General features: G+C 44.8%; 1 protein-coding gene across 5 annotated transcripts in view; it reads right to left on the bottom strand.

The window, feature by feature from the left end:
- The window catches only part of FANCD2 (FA complementation group D2), a 2,923,540-nt gene that overhangs the window by 1,256,480 nt on the left and 1,644,041 nt on the right, over positions 1–23,019 (bottom strand). For all 5 annotated transcript variants that reach the window (XM_069644087.1, XM_069644091.1, XM_069644090.1 and 2 more), the window contains one exon: positions 18,060–18,161. In XM_069644087.1, the coding sequence (XP_069500188.1) occupies positions 18,060–18,161 (102 nt within the window). The remainder of the gene's footprint in view (positions 1–18,059; positions 18,162–23,019) is intronic.

Below are 23,019 nucleotides of genomic sequence, written 5' to 3'. Positions count from 1 at the left end.
GCATATGGAACCGGTGGATCAAGAAATACCCAACCCCTTCTCCTACACAAAGGCTGGGGAAAACGTGAAAAGACCAAACAAAGGCCTAGACATAAACCCGAAGATTTTTACATATGGCATATTTACTCAGCAAAAATCCATCGTTAATAGAAAACTGAAGAAGGACGACAATATGCCACAGGTTTCACTGGTCTCCCAACTTCGACCAAAGCAGCTAAAGATTGCCGTCAGGAAAGTAGGCCCCCCCTGCTAAACCAGAGAAGAAAGATATCGCCCGCAAGAATGGTGAGACAGAAAAACCACCCCAATGCACAAAGGAAAACGCGCCTGTTTTTGTTGTAGAGGAGCAGTCGGATTGGAGCATCTTGACAGTGGATGAGACAGGGTTCGAAAATAACACAAAGAAACCACCAAAGAGAAAGGTGAACAAAGTTATCACTGACTCTCCTAAAAATGAACCACCGCATAAGGTGCAAGTTTATGAACTCTCTGAATCACCATCAAAGTCCCCAGAGAAAATTCAAAGATCCCAAAAAGGGGAGCTTACGAACACCACAAAATCAAGGGCAAACGGCCGTGAAGAAAAAAGATCTGAGTGGGGACGTAGAGTTAGCACAAATATATGGAAGAGAAATAACTACCTTTCCACACCTGCCCATGCTCGAGGCTGGGGCGACAAAGAAGACGGGAAAAAGCCTATAAAGTTCAACAACGAAAAGGGAAAAAAGACCTCTGATTCATATCTTCAATACATCTCTGAGGTGAACACAAAGAAAAAAGAAGAGAGCAGACTGGAACAAGATTGAGATCGGAAAAATGAATCTAAACAAATCGTGAGCACTCACATGCTAAGGCTGAAAAACATTAACTTAAAGCAGGAAGATTTGATTATGAACAGAACTAACATCATCAAAATCCTAACTCGAATTCCAAGCCAGCAGCATATTGAAAATAAAAGATCTTTGGATGGTGGAACCGAGTACTTCAGGGAGAACTGATTACTCCTATATACATCTTACCTCGGAAACTATCAAACGCTATCTATTGAGAGAATCCGAAAATCTGCTGTCCATGGGTTTCGAATTATCAGAAACCAAACGCTCTCATGAACAAGGGGTCCCAGCAAAAAAAAAGTGAAAGAGAAACAAGAAACCAAAAGGACACTCAGCAGACGACCAAACATGGGCGCACCCGCTACATTAGCAAAATGCCTCACGCCCGTCCAGTACAGATCGCTCAAAGCACAAATAAATCTGGAACTGGTACCCTTAACCAGAAAGAAAGTAAAAGATCTGAGAGAAACCTTCAACCGGAATTTTTCCGGGAACAAATCTTTTCCCGAGGCAAAAAGTTCCAGCAACCCTCTCGTAACGATCAAGCCCAAAATAGCTATGGAATATCAAGGTCAAATCAAGCTGAACCATGGACCTGGCATAAAACAGATGCCAATTCTAGAAAAAAAACACTAGCCACGAGCGACGGATAAGAAGGCCTACCTACACACGGGCCAGGAAAAAGCAAAGGAGAAGCAAACTTCATTGCCAAAGCCATTAAAATTTGGTTGCTGGAACACGAGAGGCTTTGCTCACCTAACCAAGGAAATGTTAACCTGGGAAATTTCGATGTACTGTGCCTAAAGGAGACCTGGCTAACCACCAAACCCCAGCTAGATGGCTATGAAATTATATTCACGAGTGCCAGGAAAGGAGTAACAGGACGACCTTCAGCGGGCCTTATTACCGCTATTAAAGCAGGGTCGGCCCTGAAAATCTCAGAAATACTAACATCCACGTACTGGATTCAGGCGTCGGTACTCAAAAGAAAATCTTCCCTTTTAGATCAAAAGGAGAGTACGGTCCTCTTAGTAAATGTGTATTGGAATCATTCGACAACAACGAACGAAGAATTCATTAACGAATTCCAAAATGTTTTGGAGGAAGCCCAGAAGAAAAGGATTGACCACAGTACAATCATAAATGGTGATTTCAACGCCATTTGTGAAGGAATCGGAAATCGTTCTAATGTACTAACCCAAAAATCTCCAGCACGGGAGAGAGGAAAATTCCTCGATAAAATAATGTCCAACAGGGATATGTACAACCTTCATTGGCAGCGCATAAAAGAAAACCTATCGATCACGTCATGGCAAAGAGGTGAACAAACAGGGATGATAGACCATATATTCGTCTCGAGAGACATCCTGCCAGAGATCCGCTCCTTCATGATTAGACCAGCAACCTTTAGAGATCACAACCTCTTAGTGATAGAAGGTTGGGCGTCCAGACCACAAACGAGTTTGTGTCCCTTACCATTGGAAACAACGGAAAAAGGCAAACGAGTCAAGATATCTAAAAAAAGATTGCTGGAATTGGAAGCCCAATACATACGTTTTCGAAGTCAAACTACGACAGATCCAAAAAGAAAAGAGATCGACTTGGACTATACTCCCTTGCTAACCAGGTTTCTTATGGCTCCAGCAAAAACATCGACCTTGAAGAAAGATCATTCTCACTCGTACAACAAAGACTTAGTAGAGAAAAGGAAGGAGCATAGAAGACTCAAAAGATTGTTACAAAAGGTACCTTCTCTAGAGAATAAGGAAAACTGGCTAAAATCAGTGCGTCAATACAGAAGTTGGCTCCTAAACCACCGCCATCAATTAAACCTGAACGACTCTCAGCAAATGATGTCTGCCATCTGCGGAAATAAGCCCAAGGAATTTTGGAATTTGATCAAGGGAACACAAAATAACACCAACGATAATATCCAGAATAATGTGGGAGAGGCCCGTTGGATTGAACACTTCTCAAAATTATTTGCACCCACTTCGGATGTGATACAATCGAAACCTCCAAGAGGGACTGCCAGAAAGAGGAAACTCCATGGATCATCCCTGATGATAAAGACTCCATCTTAAACAAACTTAAGAAATTAAACAACTCGAGGGCACCTGGTCCTGACGGTATCAGAAATTTGGAATTGAAAAAACATCCTGAGCTGTGGGCCAACATCATGATTGAGCTTTTTGCAAACTGCAATAAAACCAGAGCAATACTACCGACATGGCAAAAAGCAAATATCGTACCAATCTTTAAAGGAGGTGCAACTGATGATCCAAATCAGTACAGACCTATTGCCCTCCTAGACGTAATGGGAAAAGTTTTTGCGTCCTTCGCCCTAGATGCTTTCCAAAACTGGTCCCGCTCCACCAACGCAATGGATCCATTTCAGAACGGCTTCATTAGAAATTCTGGAACAACCACTAACATCCTGCTCATGAGTGCTCTACGTTGTCTTTATTGACTTGGTCCAAGCCTTTGACCAGGTCGACAGGCAGTGTCTCTGGATGAAACTGGAATGAAAAGGTTGTCCTGATTCAATCTTAAGCCCTATAAAGGCTTTGCATCGTGGGACCTCGATTCGAGTTCGCCTGAGTGCAGATGGCCGTCTGTTAGAGGAAATTGGAACAGCTCGAGGAGTCAAGCAGGGCTGTGTTTTGGCTCCATCCTTGTACAACTTTTACATTGCAGACTATGGAGATTCAATCCATATGGTCAGGCATTTTCCGCCGTCGATGGGTGGTGAGAAGATAGATCGCCTATTGTACGCAGACGAAATCATCCTGATGGACCTAACACCCATAGGCCTCCAACGCCAGCTGGACAACATGGTATCTTATATGTCTGAAAATAACCTTCGCTTAAACAACGAAAAGACTAAAGTGCTCATCTTGGGCAGGCCCGTAAAGAAGAAGCATAAATTCATCTGGCATTGCGACAGCAAGAAACTAGAAATAGTCGAGGCCTTTAAATATCTCGGAATTACAATCAGCAACGACAGGGACGAAAAGACCATGCAAGAAACACTCTGGGTAAAGCTAAAAAACCTCACAGCACAAGCAAAGGCTGTGGACAAGAAGCATGGCCGCTTCTCGATTATTCCTACTCTGAGATTTTTTAAATCTAAGGTTGTCCCTGGCCTTAATATATGGCATGGACGCAATGCCTCTGAACACCATATGGGAGAAATTTGAAGGTTTTTTTTGGCGAAGGGTCCTTGGCCTAGCCCCATTTACACCAATTGCACTAATAAGAAGGGAACTCTGTATATCGTCATTGTTGGCAACAAAATTGAGAGCAACTCTGATGTTATACCGTAAGGTAATCAACAACCCAGAAGCACGTGTGTTGGATCTCATACGCAAATAACTTTCTGAGGGTGTTAATTGGATGCTTGTAAAATGGGAACAAACTAATTTGAAGATCTTGGAAGAACTGGATCTGTCGGTTGAGACACTTATTCAAAATCCAAATAGAGTGTCGAAACAACTGTTTGAAGCACTACACACAAGAAGTGGCCTACACGTATTCTCTTACAGCTAATTTACCAACTGCACCAATGAAGCTCAACGCCACGCGTGGTTACTTGCACAGGTTTCCAGATAAGAGCCTTAGTCGTTTGTTCCTAAGATTCAAACTAAATCAGCTAAAAACCAACGAGATCCTGGCAATCCGCAAACAAGCGCCATCAAACACCTGCCGCTTCTGTCATTCAACGGATAATATTGAAAGCACAAAACATTTGATAATGGAATGTTCCAGCCTAGAAACTGAAAGGGTTCGGTTTCTTATGGACCCACTGAAACACTATTCAACTCTTGATGAAGAAAACCTGTGGACACTGTTGACCAACGGGAATAACACCCGCTGTGTCATACGAGTAACTCTGTTTCTTAAATCTCTGAACCTTTAGTAGATGAAACGAGCTTTGTGAAGACGACTGTGGAAAGAAAGGAATACGAATCCTCTGTAGGCCAACTCTTCTCTCTGCCCTATATGCCGGGATTCAGAGTGAAAGAATAAAGAACAAGAATAAGCTAAAGATAAAATAAGGAACTGTTTTAAAGGAAGTTTGCAGATAGGCTTTCTACAAACTATTTATTTTCTTTTTTGTAAAAATTGTCATACAATTAAATCAAAAATTAAAAAAAATTAAAAAAAATTTGGGGGATGCGCAATCACATTTGCTGTGGTTCGGCCCTCCTCAGGGCCACAAGGTCCCCACTGTGTGCCGAGGGAACACTCAGGGTGCAGATCTGGTACACCCCTGCTGTGTGGGTGCAGGCAGGAGCCACTCGCCCACTGGCCGTGGCTTGGTGTACACCATCCACTCTCGGGGCGAGGATCATATAATGTGTAGGGGGTATGTCAATGGCGGGCGTAGTGTGGTCAAGGTCATTAGCTGCTCTCAATAAGTGTTGCTTCGCTCCTCTCTTGCGATACGCCGTTCTACCGTTGTGCCCTGGTTACATGGGGCAGCCGCTCTTCCGAGTGTCTCCCGCCAATCGTGCCAGTTCTGCGTTTCAGCCGCACTTCGCCAGGAGGTCTGCCCTTTCCCCACTCATGTAGGGCGGCTGGGTGCAGGCCTATCGCAGGGCCTTAGTTGCGGTTCAGCGCTATGTGAAACATAAGGATTTCACCACTGTGTGCGGGCGTCTTCCACCTCGTTGTTCCTCCGGTCCCGGAGGGTAGATGGGCAGGGAAGTACAGGATATTTAGCAGATATCTGAACGCCGTTGCCGGAGCTTCTTTCAGGTATTATGGGAATTCCGGAGTCAACACACATAGCCAATATGGAAAAATGTGTGGCGCAGCTCCTGGTTGATATACTTGATAATCCCCCACTGTCAAATATGTATATGGTGGAGCGGGCGCACCGATCCCTAGCGACAAACCCACCCCCAGGGGCACCGCAGTGCCCCATAATAGATAGAATTTTCTGCTGCCACGATAGTGATGCCATTCTCAGAGCAGCACGAGAAAAGAAAGAACTGAGATGGGGCAGCTCCACCATATGACTCTTCACGGAAGTTAGCCCTTCAGTGCAGGAGCAGCGAAAAAACCTTCCAGACTGCAAAAAATATCCTACGAGGCAAGGACATAAGATAGTCGATGATGTTTCCTGCCAAACTACATGTGCAGCGCAACTGATCGACTATGTTTTTCACCATGCCAGAAACGGTGGAACGGTTTGCCAAGAATCTACCAGACCCAGGCGGCTCGCTGAGACACCTGCTCTGACCTCACTGTGATATCCTTTGCCAAATAGGCAATAAGAACCTAAGAAGAGGGGCATGCGGGGGGGGGGGGGGGGGCAGTTGAATAATGCGTCCTGAAGGATCAGACGTTGGTTATAGTATGTTTATGTTTGGCTGTTGCCGTTATCGGCTGCCTATGGTGCCCCAATTAGCGCATGCACTAGTTTCTGGCGTGGGTGGGCACAGGGTGGGAAAAGGGTAGAGCACAAACCATCTGGTCCACTGGTCACAGATATTTTCAATACTAGTAGCAACTCAACGACTCGTACACGTCGTAATAGGAACACGGTCCACAGCAAGATCGACACCACAAAACCTGAGCACCCCTGAGATGAGAGGGGAAACAAGGGGAGCCCCTCACCATAATGACCAGGAATATAAGGGATTCACAAATCAGAAAAATACTTGTCTCATTACAAACTTTAGTAGAAACCACAAGGTCAACATGCAGTGTCTACAAGGGACACATCTGGCCCAAAACACACCTCTCCCCAAACCAAGAGCTTAGTCAAAACCACGTTGAGCTCCCAAGCTGGAGCAGGAGCCTTCACTGGTGGAAAGGTCCTGAAGTGGCCTTTGAGGAACTCCTTGACAACTTTGTGCGACCACAGGGATGGCTTAGGTGTCCTGGTTTAACGGGATATGGTAGTCAGGTGCACCTTGATAGAGATGTGGGTCAGACCAGCTTTTGCCAGGGAAAGTAGGTACAGAAGGAGCTAGGGAGCTGTGACGCACAGCAGCATATTCTTCAGAACTCTGCACCACACGTGAAGCATTTCCATTCATGGCCATAGCACCCAGACGTAGAGGAAGCCCTGGCCTTGGCTAGGGTCTTCTTACATTCCAGCAGCAGGGAATAATGCCCAAACTCCAGGGCGGTAGGAGCCAGGCCGTGAAGCTCAGCGACACCGTGTCGTGGTGCAGTATCGCCCCGTCTTCTCTGGTGAGATTGGAAAGTGGAGGCATTCGGATGGACGGGGCCACTGACAGACAGAGCAAGTAAGGGTACCAGATCTGTCAAGGCCACGCCAGAGCGATGAGCATCATCTTGCAATGACACTCTGAGTGTGTTGTTCACTCGTAGCAGGAGCGGGAATGGAACAGAGGGAAAGTGTACAGGAAGAGTCCCTCCCGATGGAATGAGAAGGCATCCCTTAGGCTACTCGGCTGAGGGAAACTGCTGGCGAACCTTTGGCAGTTGGAGTTGGCCGTCATCGTTAAGATGTCGATCTGAGTTTGACCCCACTTGCGGAATAGAAGATGCATGATCCCGACAAAGTTCCCATTTGTGGCAGGACTGCAACTGTGTGCTGTATTGCCAGCGCGTGAGAGTGGTAGAGGATGAGCCAGTCGTCCAGATAAGGGTAGACATGGATGTCCTTGAGCCGTAGATGCGCCGCCACCGGAGCCAAGCACTTCGTGAAAACCTGAGGGGCTGATCTCAGGCCAAAGGGGATGGCCTTGAACTGATAGTGCTGTGCCTGGACCACAAACTGCAGGAACATTAGATGCTTCTGGTGGATGAGGACGTGAAAGTAAGCGTATTCCAGAACCAAAGCCGCCTGGAAGTCCCCTTCCTTCAGCTGGCCGAGCACATGCTGCAATCTGACCATTCTGAACTTCTGGAACTTCAACTACTTGTTGTGGCGTCTTAGGTTTGGGATTGGCTGCCACCCTCCTGAATTTTCATAACAGAAAGTATCTGGAGTATGCTCCAGAGCCCCCGAGGCGCTGGGGGATGGGTTCTATCGCCACCTTCCTTAACATGGCTTGAAACTCCTGCGGCAGTTGAGCCATGTGTAGTTCTTGATGCACCACAGGAGAAACATCTACAGTCAAAGAGATTGTCTCCAAGAAAGGGCATATCCACCACCTTGGACTGGACATCCGCCCTGAAGTTAGTGGCCTTCAGCTAGCCATGTCATCAGACGGACATCCCTTGCCCATCTGGGGGAACCCGGTATCCGCGATGTCCAGAGCCACCGTGATGGCGTGATCCAACGCAACCTACCCTTCCTGGAACAGGGCCAGGGCCTCGAATATCATGTCCTTCCAGTAGGAAGTCCAAAATGGGTCTGAGTTTATACCACAGCTCCCTGGATAAGATGGCCAGGGCACTGGCGGCCTTGTCGATGAAGGCCCTGTTGTAAATCATGCGCTTCTCCAAAGCATCAAGTGTCTTCACCTCCTGGTCTTGAGGCCCCAGGGCCGTGGAAGGTGGGTTTGATGAGCGATTCATGTCGGCGGCAGACACCATGGAGTCCGGACTAGCCTGTGATCTCATACACTAGGGGTGGATTCCGGGACCCTATTCTACTTCTACAGCCTATCTCTCTTGGGAGGTGCAGTACTCGGTGTCTTCATCATGGCCAAACGTTCCTCCCAGACATCATCCAGCAGAGGAATCGACATGATGATCTTCCACCAGGATTCTCAATGTTGGAAGAGGAACCCCTCCTTCCTCGTCTCCTCTGGTACAAAGCTGAAGAGGGCAGAGGGCCTCGAGATACTGGCGTGAAAGGAACCAACCTCATTCGGTGGCAAAGCCCTGGCGGCCTCGCTGGCACCCTGCGGCTCCCCGTCTGAGGGATATAGTGATCAGACTCATCATATGAGTCACATTAGTGTTCGTATCCGTACCGGTGTGTGTGTGTGTGGGGGGGGCTCCTCCACCACAGGGGTTAAAGGCTGATGTGATGGTGGTGTTGTTGTCTGACGTCTCGGGCCTGAGAGGGCCCTTGAGTTATGCTTTGACCTGGAAGGGTTCCTGGTCGGTGACCTTGTGGGTCGGAGCAGGCACAGGAGTAGCAGGCAGCCTTTGTTGTATCTTCAATACCAAAGTGTGCAGGTAAGGATGTCCAAAGGCATGTCCCTGGGCGCTGGCTGAGGCTTGAGAGGAACAGCCCGCAACGCCTCCAGGCTGATGCGCCTAAATGGGCTAGATGGCGGTACAGGTTCGCCCCGCGGAGACCCATCCATGGACACGGTAGAAAGGCCCATTTCATTGTCCCAGTAGTAGTCCTTGAACAAGTTGTCGTCATTGGTGTAAATCTTCGGGGACTCTCTCCCCTGCCTTGGGAGAGGTTCTGTGTGTAGCCACTCCTTGGCCTTACCCGACTCTTTCAGAAGTGAGGCACATTCAGAGGCTCGTCAGCTGACGTCGGCAGCCGTGCTGCCGCTGAAGCCGTATACCATGCAGGCAAGGTCACTTATGGGGTGTTGTCATCATGAATGTAGATTTTTTATTTCTTTTTTTATTTTTGGATATACCAATTTGGTTCTGCTCTGACTGAATTAACTCTGACCTGTGAAACTTTATCCGTTGGATTTCTAACTTAAAACAGGGTTACTAGTCAGCCTTTGCTATAACATGGGGACCAAACAATTGGCCAGCAAATTCATTCTAATTGTGTTACAGAATAACTGAACAACCGGTTGATACAACTCAAAAGACCCTGTTCCTTTCCGTCCACTGTGCACAAATATGTTTTCTTGCACCACTAGATGATACTAACCCACTCACTGTGTGACTATTTAACAGCGAGATTATCCATTGTGAAATTGTTTTTCCAACTATTGTATTTATGTTTTACTTTTCTGCTTAGTAACTAGCCAGCTATGGCTCATGATTTTTTTGGTTAACTTGAAAAAAATCAATAAATTGAATTTAATTACAATTAAGTATGAGGGATTTGTGCCTTCTTCTATCACTCTTTAATGACCTAATAATGTATGTAAAGGATATTTGGCTTACTACTTGAAGCACTACCCTGAAGTTTTCAAAATAGAATTATATAGACACTCCGACATTAGGATAGTGTCGTTAAGTTTATCTGTGGTTGGAGCCTCTTTCGTTCTCCGTCATGAATGTAGAGAGCACTGTCGTTGCCAGGCCCACTTTCCATGAAGTCGTGATGGTCATCGAATCAGACGTCGATGGCGTTGTTGACGAAGTGCATGCTGGTGCTCTCGTCGACGTGATCGACGGGGCGGGTGACTTGGAAGATGACGCTGTCACCGACAAAGTCGTGGTCCTATTCGCAGAGGAGCCACCCGAGGACTTCTTCGTAGTCTTGTCCAAGGGCAGTAATCGAAGCTTCGATGGGGTCAAGGACTTCCTCATGGAAGGAGCACCCCTAACTGGCAGGCTCGCCGTGGAAGTAGATGGAGACCGAGGAAGTGTCCTTCCCGAACTGGGGCCCGGAGTGTGGCGCTTCGTCTTCTTTTGTACCCCAGGGAGAGGGTGCCCTCAACGGACCTTGACCTCTTCGAACTTCGAAATACCACAGCAAATCTCACATCCCTCCTCCTTGTGGTCTGGATGCAGGCAATACAAGCACTTGTGGTGCCAATCCACGACAGACATTTCGTAGTGCACATTTTGCACATATCTTGAAGAGACTAAACCTCTCTTCGAAAATGGTGGCAGCGCGAAGTAGGCCTAAGCCTGGGCCTTCTGAAAACTTGGAAGAAAAGATCTGTGATCAAAGTTGATCTTTGCCAAAAATGGGTCCCGCCTGCCGGTAGTCGACCAACGGTCGAACAATGGAACAAGTCGGTCAAAAATAACACTACATTTATTGCTGGGGAAGGTTAGCACACGCTGCTGCGCCTCAGCAGACCTAAATTAAATCTTAAAGAGGATGTGCATAGTTTGCGGTACAAAGGGCTCTGGCCGATACAGTATGGAGTAAAGGGGACGGGACGTAGAAGTATAGCATGTGAAGTGTAGTGGGACAACACAATCTAGGAATATGAGCTTCCGTATTTGGTCCTTCCATGATATAGACATTGAAATATGAACATTCACACACCTTACCAATCTTTATGAGTGGAACAGGAACTAGAAACGAAGAAAATTAGAAAATTCTGAAGAGACACAGGATTACAAACTTAAATTGTGTGTACTTGGCAAGAGTACCAACGTCCTAACAGACCGCTCCAACCTCGTGCACCAAAAACAGGATCAAATCCAGAGAATACATCCTCAGAAGCTTCGAGCACCAAATTGGAAGGAGCATCAGGACCCAACATAGAAGCAGATATCCCCCGCCACGAAACGGATGTGGAAGCAGGCACAAATGTTTTTTTTGGAAAAGGCCCCATCAGAAGGGGAAAAAAAGAAAAAATCCCCAGAGGAAGAAACCAACAACCAAGAAGACATATTTGTGAACATCTCCTCTTATACACTTTCAAGATTTGAATTAGTAATACTAAAAAAAGGTTTATCATTTGTACCGGAACATTGTAGAAATCTCTTAAGGGAAAAGATTGATTTCTTCAAACTTATGAGAAAGCTCAAGTTAAAAGTATTCTTCAACTCACTCAAGACAGATTCTGAAGGTGAGGAATCATCCCAATCCCTAGAGATGCTTCCGAAGAGTACATTTAGCCCTCCAATACAGAACCATGTCTTAACATGTTTTCGAAAAAACAGTACTGGAGGACTTCAAAGGGCTTTCGTTCAACTCTAAGAAACATAGTAACTTTTCCAATAGAGAAAGATAAACTTTGCGGAACCTACTTGATAATGAGGATATTATCTTCAAGCCTGCCGACAAGGGAGGGGCACTTGTTCTTATGAACAAAACAGACTCCCTTGAGGAGATAGAACGACAACTCTGACACAGACACGTATAAGTAGATCCAGTTCAATCTAACAGACAAAGTCCGAGCACCTATCCAAGAAGTTCTGGATGAGGCACTAGATAGAGGGGTATTTTCAGCTAAAACACGAAAGTTCTTGGAAAATACACATCCCATCACTCCAGTGTTATACATACTCACCAAAATCCACAAGAGCCTGATCAAACCTCCGGGACGACCTATTATAGCAACCACCGACAGTATCTTGGAACCTCTTGCAAAGTATCTCGATAGAGTTCCGCAACCATTGATCCAGAACACAGACACCTACATCAAGGACACAATGCACTACCTACAAAGACTTAATGAAGTTCAATTTGTTAGAGAGAGTGACATTCTCTTTACAATGGACGTGACCTCGCTCTATACCAATATTGTCCACGAAGCAGGACTAGAATCCATAGAATGGCTGCTACTCCGGTCAACTGACTGCCAGGGAGACAGACTATTTATACTCACACTCTGAAAGCTTGTGTTGAACAACTACTTCAAATTCCAGGACAAATACTTCTTGCAGCTATCCGGCACCTGTATAGGAGCAGCAATGGCTCCGACGTATGCCAATGCATACATGTTCTATCTGGAAAATGAACACATACTGACTTCACCGAGATGGGCATCGCATCTTTCGATAATCGTAAGATATACTGATGACGTGTTTGGGATCTGGTCGGGCCTACAAGAAGAACTACAAAACTTTTGTGTGATGATGAACAACATGCATCCACAGATTAAATTCATAAGGGAAACTAGCAGGACAACGATCAATTTCCTGGATGTGGAAGTCTATAGCAAAGATAACATCTTGGCAACCAGGATCTATACTAAGACCACGGACCGGAAAACCCTATTACTAGCAAAAAGCTTTCACCCTAAACGCACCATCAAGAGTGTTCCCCTGAGCCAATTTCTTAGGTATAGGCGTAACATCTCGGAGGCGGACGAATACAGGACACAATCTAACACTCTCCGGAAGAAGTTCCATGAGAGAGGCTACAGTTCGACCCTAATCTCTGGCATTGCTGCAAAGGTTGAGACTATTGAAAGGGATACTCCCCCGACACCCAAATCCCCCAAACGGGGACAAGTACTGGTGTACGTGACAACACACTCGCAAGATCAAGGCCATTATTAAAAAGATCTGGCCCATGTTACAGATGGACCCCCCCCCCATTGCAACCATTATTCAGACAACCACCCACTTTTGCCTACCGCAATAGTAAGGCATTATGCAACAGTTTCGTAAAAGCAGAAATACAATCCACCAGAACAAGAAATAAGAAACAGAGGGACACAACCGTGCCACAACTGCCAGCACTGTAGTGATATCATAACAAGGAACAGTATTGCATATCTCCATTCTGGCAAGGCCATCTGGTTAAAACATTCATGTACATGTGACTCGAAGAATGTAGTTTATGCACTATTATTATGTCGGCTTAATAACAAGAATGGCCAAACTCTGATCGACGGAACATAAACCAAATATCCGTACCATGAACCCTAAATCGCCCGTGGCGATGCATTTTTGGAAGCGAGGCACACTGTGGCCCAACTCAAGTGGGTGATCTTAGAGAAAGTAGTGCTAGGGAGCAGAGGACAGGACCTGCATAGGAGGCTACTGCAAAGGGAAGTCCTGGAGATTGACCTCTTCGACTCTATCCACCCTATGGGCATGAATTGTGAATCAGACCCCATGTGTTTTGTCTAATTGAATGTGAGAAGTGTCACGTGTTTATTGAAACATGATAATTCTTTTAACAACGAGATTTGGCACCACAGATGCTTTGATATAATAGCTGATGTTGGATATTGAACCGGTCAGATTGTTGAGCATGATCAAATTGAAAGTAACTTTACAAGCTGTGTTGGATAGGACGAAATTACTGAGTTAAAATTACCAACCCCACCAAAAGACCTAAAAAGCATACGACCAAAAGTTATAACTACTACTAAAAGTTTGGACCGTTGGTGGTATGTATGTTTTGGTGGGGTCGGTAAAAAAATTTAAAAAGAAAAAAAAAAGGCTACGGGGGAATCCCCCGCAACACCCCACTCATCATACTTTAGAGTATAGTGAGTGGGGGTTGCAGGGGACACCGCAGCTGACCCAAAAAAAAGAAAAATGGAACTTTTACATCAGACATTTGCATAGCGGGAAATTTTGCTGCGGATAAATGACACAGATCCACTGTGTTACCCACAATGTGATATTATTAAATCATCTAGCATTTAGGTATGTGATTATGCTATTGAATACATGACTATTCAGTTGATGAATAATAATTATGTGCCGCATTGTGCTGGTTCCGGGGTGAACAACTGCGTGTGGTTCAGAAAAAGGATTGAAATGATTAAGCCCCACAGTCCCAGTATAGCTCTGGGGGACGGTATAGGCACTCACAACTCCCAATAACCTTAATACATTGACAGGAATGGGGCACCCAGCTGATTTTTGTCAGCAACCTGCCCCTCCTCCTGTCCATAATATCTATCCCCACCAAGCTTTTAGCCTGATAGTTCCCCACTTGACTTTCTGCAAGGTTTAGTGCTCTGTTGATAGCCAATTACACATGGAAGCATTCAACATCCGTTAGGCAGAATTATATGCAGTACCCTTTGGGAACACCACACACAATTAAGACTACAAGTGACAGTACAAATTTCACCTTTGGTCTAAGTCTGTACTACACAGTTAAAGTGGTAGCAGTAGCCGAGCAGCCAGACTTATCTCTAGAGTAAGTAAGCAGTATCCAATAGTTACACAAAGGACAGTGATTACTATGATTCAGGCAAACACTGACCCAAGGTTTTCAACTAAAAGAATATACATTTATTTCACTCTTCAGTTGTATAACATTACACTATTATAAGCAGTCTAAAAATCACTCTCTTAATACACCACCCCACTTCCCTTAAATTCCAGACAAGTTAAGTTCACAAAATGAAGTGGGAGCAAAATGGCACTCCAGAAATTTAAAAGGGAGGGAAAGACAAAAGTTAACAGAAATGGATCCACGCCAACAGGTAAGTACTAAGGGCAAGCGAACAAGAGAGACTACAATGATAAAATCAGATAGAAAAGGCTTAGGGCCAAAGTCAATGCTTCAAAAGTCTTTTGCTCAAGATAATACAGTTCAGGGTAGTTTGCGGTAAAGTTTGTGGCACGGTTACCAGATGAGGTTGGTTGGTAGAAAAGTTAGTTCAAAGCGAAGAGAAGGACAAGCCCTCCGATTGGAGAAAGATTTCAAACACTTTCACCGCGGCTGAACGAAACCCACAACCGGATTTACACAGTACCTTAAAACGGAGAGGGGGCTGTAGCGGAGGCAGACGTTCCTGGTAGTTCCTGAAGGCTCACAGTTCCTGAAGCGACTGTCGGACTGATCAGAAGTAGAAAGACTGGAGGGAAGAAACCAGCAGCAGAGCCAAGCAACGAATAAAAGGTGCGCACCTTAAAACCGAAGCAGGGTCCGACCTTTCCTGGCTATCCGGCCCACTGTAGCTCTGTACAGCGAATTCGACCAGAGGAGGGGTCCTGGCTTGCAGTTTGGGTGAACTGGTTGGTCCCACTGGCTCAAGGGAAGAAGTTTCCTAGGGGATCTTCTCCGTCATCGGATTCTGGAGATTCGGACCTGCAGCAGGGCTTCACCGGGCGGTTCAGTCGTTGTAGGGGTCCTCTTCTTCCAGTTCCTCGTTGGTTCTTTCATTCCAGTGGCAACTCTGCTCTTCCAGTCCCAGAGACCTGCTTTTTATGCAGTTTTCCCCCATTCATACAGCCTGGCTGTCAATGACACAGCAGGGTGGCTGGCCTGGCAAGGCCAGTCCCCTTAGCCAATCAGACAGGAGTGCGACTTGGGTTACCAAGGGAACCCATGGCAGGGGTCCTTAAACCCCTCCCTCACATCCTGTCTACCCAGACTCTCAGGCGCCTACAGGCCAGAGCCAAAAAAAACCTGGCCAGAGCCAAAATAAAATGTATTTGGACAAGCGGGTTTATGTTCGAGGCTAATATAATAGCCTAAAATATTACCACGTTTATTTAAGATAATCGCGGTAGTAAAGTTAGGGAGATAACACTGCCACCAGCCAAGTCTTAATGTAAAGGGAGCTAAACAATGCCCCAAGAGGCACAGACAAAAAGGGATAAGAATTAACCCTTTCCAATACTCCATGGAAGATGGGGTGTACTGAATCTGTGGTTAAATTGACTAAGTAAAGTTAATGGCAACTTTACCCTTTTCTGTGGGACTGTAGTCATCCCCAGAAAATGGAGTCAGTGGGAAGTCTAATTGACAACCCTGTGTCACTGCACTGAAGGTGCTGTGTAACACACATGAAAAATATGGTGGCCTGGAATAGGTGAGGCTCCAGTGCCCAAGATCACACAATAAGTAGAAACACATATAGCAAAACACATGTAAGAGTGGGAAAAAAGGCTCACACTCTTACCAGGTGAAGAAAAAAAAATCCTAGAAATCCAGCACAGCTGCTGAGGAAATCAGTAGGTAAGGGAAATCAACCATTTATGAGAATTCCCCCTAACAACATCCCCTAAACTCGGGGGAATGTGAATATGTACTGTGAATGAGAACGGTATCCAATGGCAACATTCGAGATCCCACACAAAGAGGGCCGCGCAATGCTCGCATGCGCATCAGTTCCCTAGCAACCACATAAACACACTTTGCCTGACCTCGAAATATACATCCCTTAAACATGCATCCTTTATGTAAGACGTACTCGGATCCAGGCGCTCTTAGCTACGGTTGTGTATAAGTACTAACCCACCACCACGCTTCATCTCACTTTTTATTTACAGAAAACAGTGGTTTTCCTGTTTAGCAACCAGTCAGAAGACCTTCACGTTTCCCGGCAAGTGTCGCCTAGGGAGTAAATTGAGAAGGTTTATTCCAGCAATGCGGCTGGTCAATACAGAGTAGCGAAACACAAGCTGCATGAAATTGGAATACAGTGGATGGACATTATGTGCTGACATAAGGAAGACTGAAGGTTAGTCACCTTTTATACTCAGCACGTAATGATAATCACTCTTTACAATCTTTTGATCCCTTCTCTGAACCTAGCATTTGTATGTTACCTGTCAGGCACACATCCAGGCGCTTAAGTTTGAGTACATGCAAAGGGATAACACACAGCACCAAACTGTATGAGATTGGAATACAGTGGATGGACACTATGTGTTTACACAAGGAAGACTGAAGGTTAGTTATCTTTTACACTTAGTACATATTAACAACTACTCGCTATGATCTATTGATCTGTTTTCTGAACCTAGCCTTTGTGTGTTACCTTTCAGGTACTCATCCAGGCGCTTAAGTTGGATCACATGCAACAAGGATTAATAGGCTCCAAGGCCCTGAAGAAGGATTTAGGACGAATCCGAAATGCGTTGGCAACTATAAAACTATCATTAGTGGAGCTTGTTAGGATACAAATGACTGTACCCATATCAGAAATTGTTGAAGTTTGACACCATTACAAGTGTTTTGTGATATATACAACACAATCAATTATTGTATGATTTAAAACTTCTGTATATGTGTTGATGTTGTCATCACTGATTTTGGAGAGTCACTTTTTCCTTTTTGTAATTATATTTTGAAAAAGATTATTGAATTTGAAGTTTTTCTTCTTTACGATTGCAATGTTGAATTGTTTGGACTAGTGTAAGGTCCTTTGCGAAATATGAATGTATATTGGTAATTGTCATCTGTCTTTGACCAGATACTGGGAATCCCTTAAAAATTTAAAACAGACAACGTACTCTACTCGAGGGGACTCAACCTAGAGGGTCTGCCCCGTATGTATGTTTATAAATACACCTGGGAGCTCTTTATCCCTTGGGAGTGCATATTGGGGTTACCTGTTGACACACAACAGGTCGTGCTTTTCAATCTTCATGAGTGATCATCAGTGGAAGACATGATTACCATGTAGCATTAGTACTTCTTAGATCCAGTGTCCATTGGTGTGATATCTTAAATAAATGCTTCGGAATATGGTTATATTTCTACTAGGTGTGTGAATTGCAAAACAAGCATACTATGTTCTGCGTCCATGGACAAAGATACAAGGAATTTATGGTGTGAATGGATGGAAGGCTGTAGGTATATATTGGTGGGTTTAAAATCCAGTGGTGCAATCACATCTCTTGATCTCTCAAACTCACACAAATTAAAAAGCTTTGGGTTATTACTTCCAGGTGTGAAAGACCTAAAAAGGGAAAGTATCCTTAAGAACAGGCATGTCTAAATGGTTACCAAACACACACACTTATTTTGAAAATAAATACCCTTTTTGCCTTTTTTTGCTGGAAGCGATGAGCTGACAGTTGGCATTACTTCAGAAGCCTCAGAATCAAAGTTTGCTGGTGGAGGGATGTAGTTCGGTGTAGCTGAAACATACAAAATAATAAATCACTTTGCATTTCACAAAAGAAACTAACCAGGAATAAAATGCAAGTATGTTCAAAGAAAATACAACTTATTAACTAGGAAATAGCTGTATTAACTAGGAAATATTAGGAGTAAAAACCAATGACATTTGCAACACAAAATCTGAGTATTCAAACCGGAAGCTGCTGTGGGAACACATGACCGGTTTTGCTCGGTCTCACGTTGATATGTATCAGAGGAACAACCACCAAAGAAAGGAAACTAAGATTTGGCAGCTAATTAGGGAAGAAGTAAGGCCATTTCCACACATACAATGAACACTGGAAGAGAATGTCATTTAACATTTTGTAAACAAAAGAGCATCAATTAATCAGAAGGGGAGGGGGTGGCTGCATCATTTCAGTAAACAACTGGGGAGATTTTTACCAATGATAAGAAATCCAAAATCCAACCTAGAAGGGTATGACACATTTATCAGCAGATTTCTGAGGTCGGAGGGTCAGAATTAGATGTGTTGGAGGTCTCGGAGCATTTTCAATGGACTGGAAACGTCATTATAGTCTTTTCATCTATGTTGGAAGTCTGAAGATTGGTGTGAAATTATGATCTCTTAATAGTATGGTGTGAGCCAAAGGAAGTGGAGTAAATTCTTAAAGGACTGGCAAACCATAGTGAACAAGTAAAGACATTCAAAACAAGGGCTTGTGGGTCCTGCCAAAGATGTATTGGTTGTCCTTGAAGAGAGTTTACTAGAAAAATATTCAAGTCAGTCTTATCTGAAGGGGAGTAATCAGTGACTGAACGGGAAAGAAGATTTCATAAGGGCATTTGGAGCAGAATGACTGACTGAAAAAGGAAGCCCAATGAGGGAAATATTAGCAGTCACAGGAGATTGCAAAAAATTATCCTCCTCGACAGATCTTTAAAAAAAAGCTAAGTCGTCCCATGAGCAATAGAGTCTGGATAAGTATGAGGCACCAATGAGAACAGGCCTAAGAATCAAAAAGAAGAAAGACTTTGGGTTGACGAACATGCTGGTCTCCCATAGTAGCACATGCTGAATTTTAAAGGCACATAGTTTCCATGTTCCAGACCCTTCGCTCCATTTCTGGTTCGCTTATAGGATCCACTAATTATCAGAGCAGGACTTGAGTCTCCTGAGATAGAATAAGCATTGGATGAACAAAAGAGAAAAACCTAGGACTGCATTATGAGTTGGGAGAGTGTTAGGCAGAAACCTGTGCAGTTCCCTCTGGGACCACTGCAAAAGATTTAAGACTACAGGTGGTTGGCAGTAAACCCAATTGGTAGCAGTCTGTACCACCCAGATTTACCTGGTAGCTGTGGCTGAGCAGTCAGACTTCTCTCAAGAAGAGTTAGGCAGTATACAGAGTATTCACAATAGGTCAATAGAACCCAGTAGAACAAGCAAACACTGACCAGAGCTTGGTGTAAAACGATATTATTAATTTAAAAACACATCTAGTTAAACACATTGGCACTAATATCAAGACGTTCAAAAACACGGTCACTAAAAGATATACACTCCCTTCAACGATTATTAGACAAGTCTTAAGTAAAGCAACACTTATTTTCAGACAGCGGTGAGCGCTTAACGAAGATGGCACTCTAATCAATCGGTTTAAGAGGGAGAGAAAGGCAGAGCAAAGATGGAAACAGATCCCAACACTTTCGGACGACCACAGTAGGTGAGAAAGGCAGGTTAAAACTGTAAAGTCAAAGTTAACAAGGCCGGACCCACTTTAAGAGGCTCCGGTCGAAATGTGTCCATGGTCACACGGTTGAAAGTGCCCAAAAGTCTCGCACAAGGTTCAGAAAGAGTTGGACCAATAGAAAGGGACCAGTTAGATGGTCAAGGCGGCCAGCCCAGTCCAGAAGGTTAATGAATTATTGTTACCTTGTAGCAATCTTTAGAAAGGGAGGCCTGGCGGACACGGTACCTTAAAATAGTGAGAACGCTCCAACGGGGGCAGTCGTTCCTGGCAGCGGATGCAAGTCGGTGCTTCATCCGGGGGAAGAGAAGATCTCGTCGGGGAGGAAGACAGGAGTCCGTTGCACTGCCATGGAAGAAAACAGCCGCAGAGTTCTCAATTAAAAGGAGCAGTCTTTTTATTTTTATTTGCGGTACAGTGGTAAGTGGCTATCCGGTTGCTGGGGTGCTTGGCACGGGCGATTCGACCACAAGACGTCCTGGGTTGCGAAAAAAGAAGGTAAACTGGTTGTGCTCACCAGTCAAGGGAAGAAGACTCTCCAGCAGGGAGATCTCCTCTGTCGTTGGGAAGTGGTGAGTCGGTTCAGCAGGGCTCCACCGGTGGTGTCGTCGCAGCAGGTCGGCTCAGCTTCTCCCTCGTCGGATTTTCAGGTCCTGTGGCGACTTCTGAAGTTCCAGTCCCAAAAGCCCTGCTTTTATGAAAGAAACCCCCATTCATTCAGCCTAGCTGTCAATCACACATGCTAAGTGGTGAGCCGGCCGGCTCACCACTTGGGCCAATCACACAAGAGTGCGACTTGAGTTGCCAAGGCAACTCAGTCCAGGGTGCCTAAACCCCCTCCCACACCCCCTGTGGTACCCAGACAGAGTGGCACCACTTTGGAGGGCTTCTGTGTAGAAGCCCGCCAAATGTGGCACAAAGGGCTCGACCTTTGGTTTGGAGTTAGAGAGGCGAACACAAATGCCATTTTAAAACCGAGTTTTGGCAGAAAATACCAAACGGTGAATTAATATTAAATAAATAAACCGGCGGTATGTTAGAGGCTATGAAAAAAAGTATTAGCCTCGAACAATGGGAAAATCCCATAGAGATATATTTGCGGTTGAATATAAAAAGTAGTATCCACTGCCACTAGCCAAAACTCGACGAGGGGGACGGGACGGTGCCCCCTCAAATAACAGACCCAGGGACAATCAAATTGCCCCTACCAGCACGTCCACAATAAGATGGTTTGTACTGGTTCTGTTAGTAATTTGGGACTAGTAAAGCCAATGGTGACTTTACATGCCCTGGGAGACAGTAGTCAGTCCCAGGGTATGGAGTCTATGGTGGGTGGTCACTATGACACCCCGGTGTTACGGCACAGAGGGTGCTGTGTAAGAACATATAGGAAAAACACATGAGACCCTATGGAGTAAAGGACCTGATAGCCCATAAAACACATTAACATTCAAAGGAACACCACAAACCATGTCCAAGAGTGGGAGAAAAAGAGTCTCACTCTTGGAAGGAGAAAAAAAACAAACTCCAGAAAAGCTGCTGGGGGACTCACTAGGTTAGGAAATTCAGCCTAAACAGAGAATTCTCCTTAACAGAGAGGAACAAATTACTTACCGCAGGAAGAGTTAATTCTAATGGATGTTACTCTCACGGATTCATCATCTTAGATATCACTTCCTACTTTAGCACATCTCTTAAACATTTACGACAGTAGGGGGTACGATACGGCTTTGGAATCAAAGTCATTCAACACTATTCACACTTGTGTCCGGACATTATGTTGGTGGTGATATGACTAGCTGACACTGCACCCTGTTGCCTCAGTTCCTTGTTTTTCCCTGTGCTCAGTTGTTTTTGGGAAGCATACAAATAAGTTTGCAGTACATTAAAAGAGAGAAGAAACAAGAGATTGCTCTGTATAAGAGGGGTAGGGTTGGCGGGCAATGAGGAAGCCGTGGGAGGAACATCCATCAGAAAGAACAATATCCGGTGTAAGATATGTGTTCTTCTAATAGATTGTGTTCTCCCACAGATTCCTCATCTTAGATAGACTCCCATAGTAATAATGTGTAAAATCAGAGTGAGAGCGAGCTCACGTGGATTTGATCTCAAACGATTTTTAAGGACAGCTCTTTCGAAAGGGTGTCCTGACGCTACAGTGTCCATGCAAGAGTGTTTTGAGAACAAATGTAAGGAAGTCCAAATTGCAGCTTAATAGATTGTCTTGAATTGGTATCCTTCTCTGTACTGCTGATGTAATCGCTACTCCCCTAGTAGAACGAGTTCTTAATGTTGCAAGAGTGTCCTTTCCTGGTATCGAAATACATTCTGAAATCGATAAGATTATCCAACTAGATAATGTTTGCTTGGTCACTACTCTACCTAATTTGGGCCGATAAAAAGTTGATCCTCCAATATAAAGTTGTTGGTTCTGGCAATGTAAAAACTTAGCTCTATTAGATTCTATCCTATGTTATCTCTCCTTTTTGGAAGGATGAGGGGGAGAGTAGAATGCAGGCAAGTTGATTTTTTGAGATAGACGGAATACTGAAACAACTCTGGGAAGGAAGGCAGGGCGGTCTCTAAGCACCACTTTCTTCTTGCTGAAGACCGTGAACAGTGGTTTGCATGAGAGGACTTTTACCTTGCTCACTCTGCGCGCAGGAAGTGTGACAATCCACACTATGATATCAGGAATCATATGTAAATAATTAGCACTGAACTGGATTGGATACAGCAGTTTGGGGAAAGGACAATTCTCCTGGTCGCCCTACCCTCTCTAAAAATTAACCAGCTTAGAGAGGACAGAGTTTCCTGGGAAACGCTCTGGGGAAGAAAACCCTGTGAATCTTCTCTGAGCGCGTTCGGATTTCTTCTGATGACTGGAGTGCTGCTAGCAGAAGGGCAGAACTAGTTGGAGGACCGTCTTCTGTGTTTGCTGCAGATTCGTGGGAAGTAGAGCTACAATAAAGTAGTAAGTCAATGACAGAAGTATGAAACTGATAAACCACAGTATGTCAGAGCCCCAGAGATTAAGTTATCCTTGGTGCCTCTCTCTTGGGGAGAGCGGGTGGCTGTTCAGAAAATAGCGTGTTCCCGTACAGGTTGGGCAGGATCGTACGTA

Source organism: Ambystoma mexicanum, chromosome 2p (genome assembly GCF_040938575.1).
Source record: "Ambystoma mexicanum isolate Mex_15411 chromosome 2p, UKY_AmexF1_1, whole genome shotgun sequence".
Taxonomy (NCBI): Eukaryota; Metazoa; Chordata; class Amphibia; order Caudata; family Ambystomatidae; genus Ambystoma; species Ambystoma mexicanum.
Note: the sequence above shows the minus strand (reverse complement) of the source record. Positions and strands in the feature narration are given on the sequence as shown.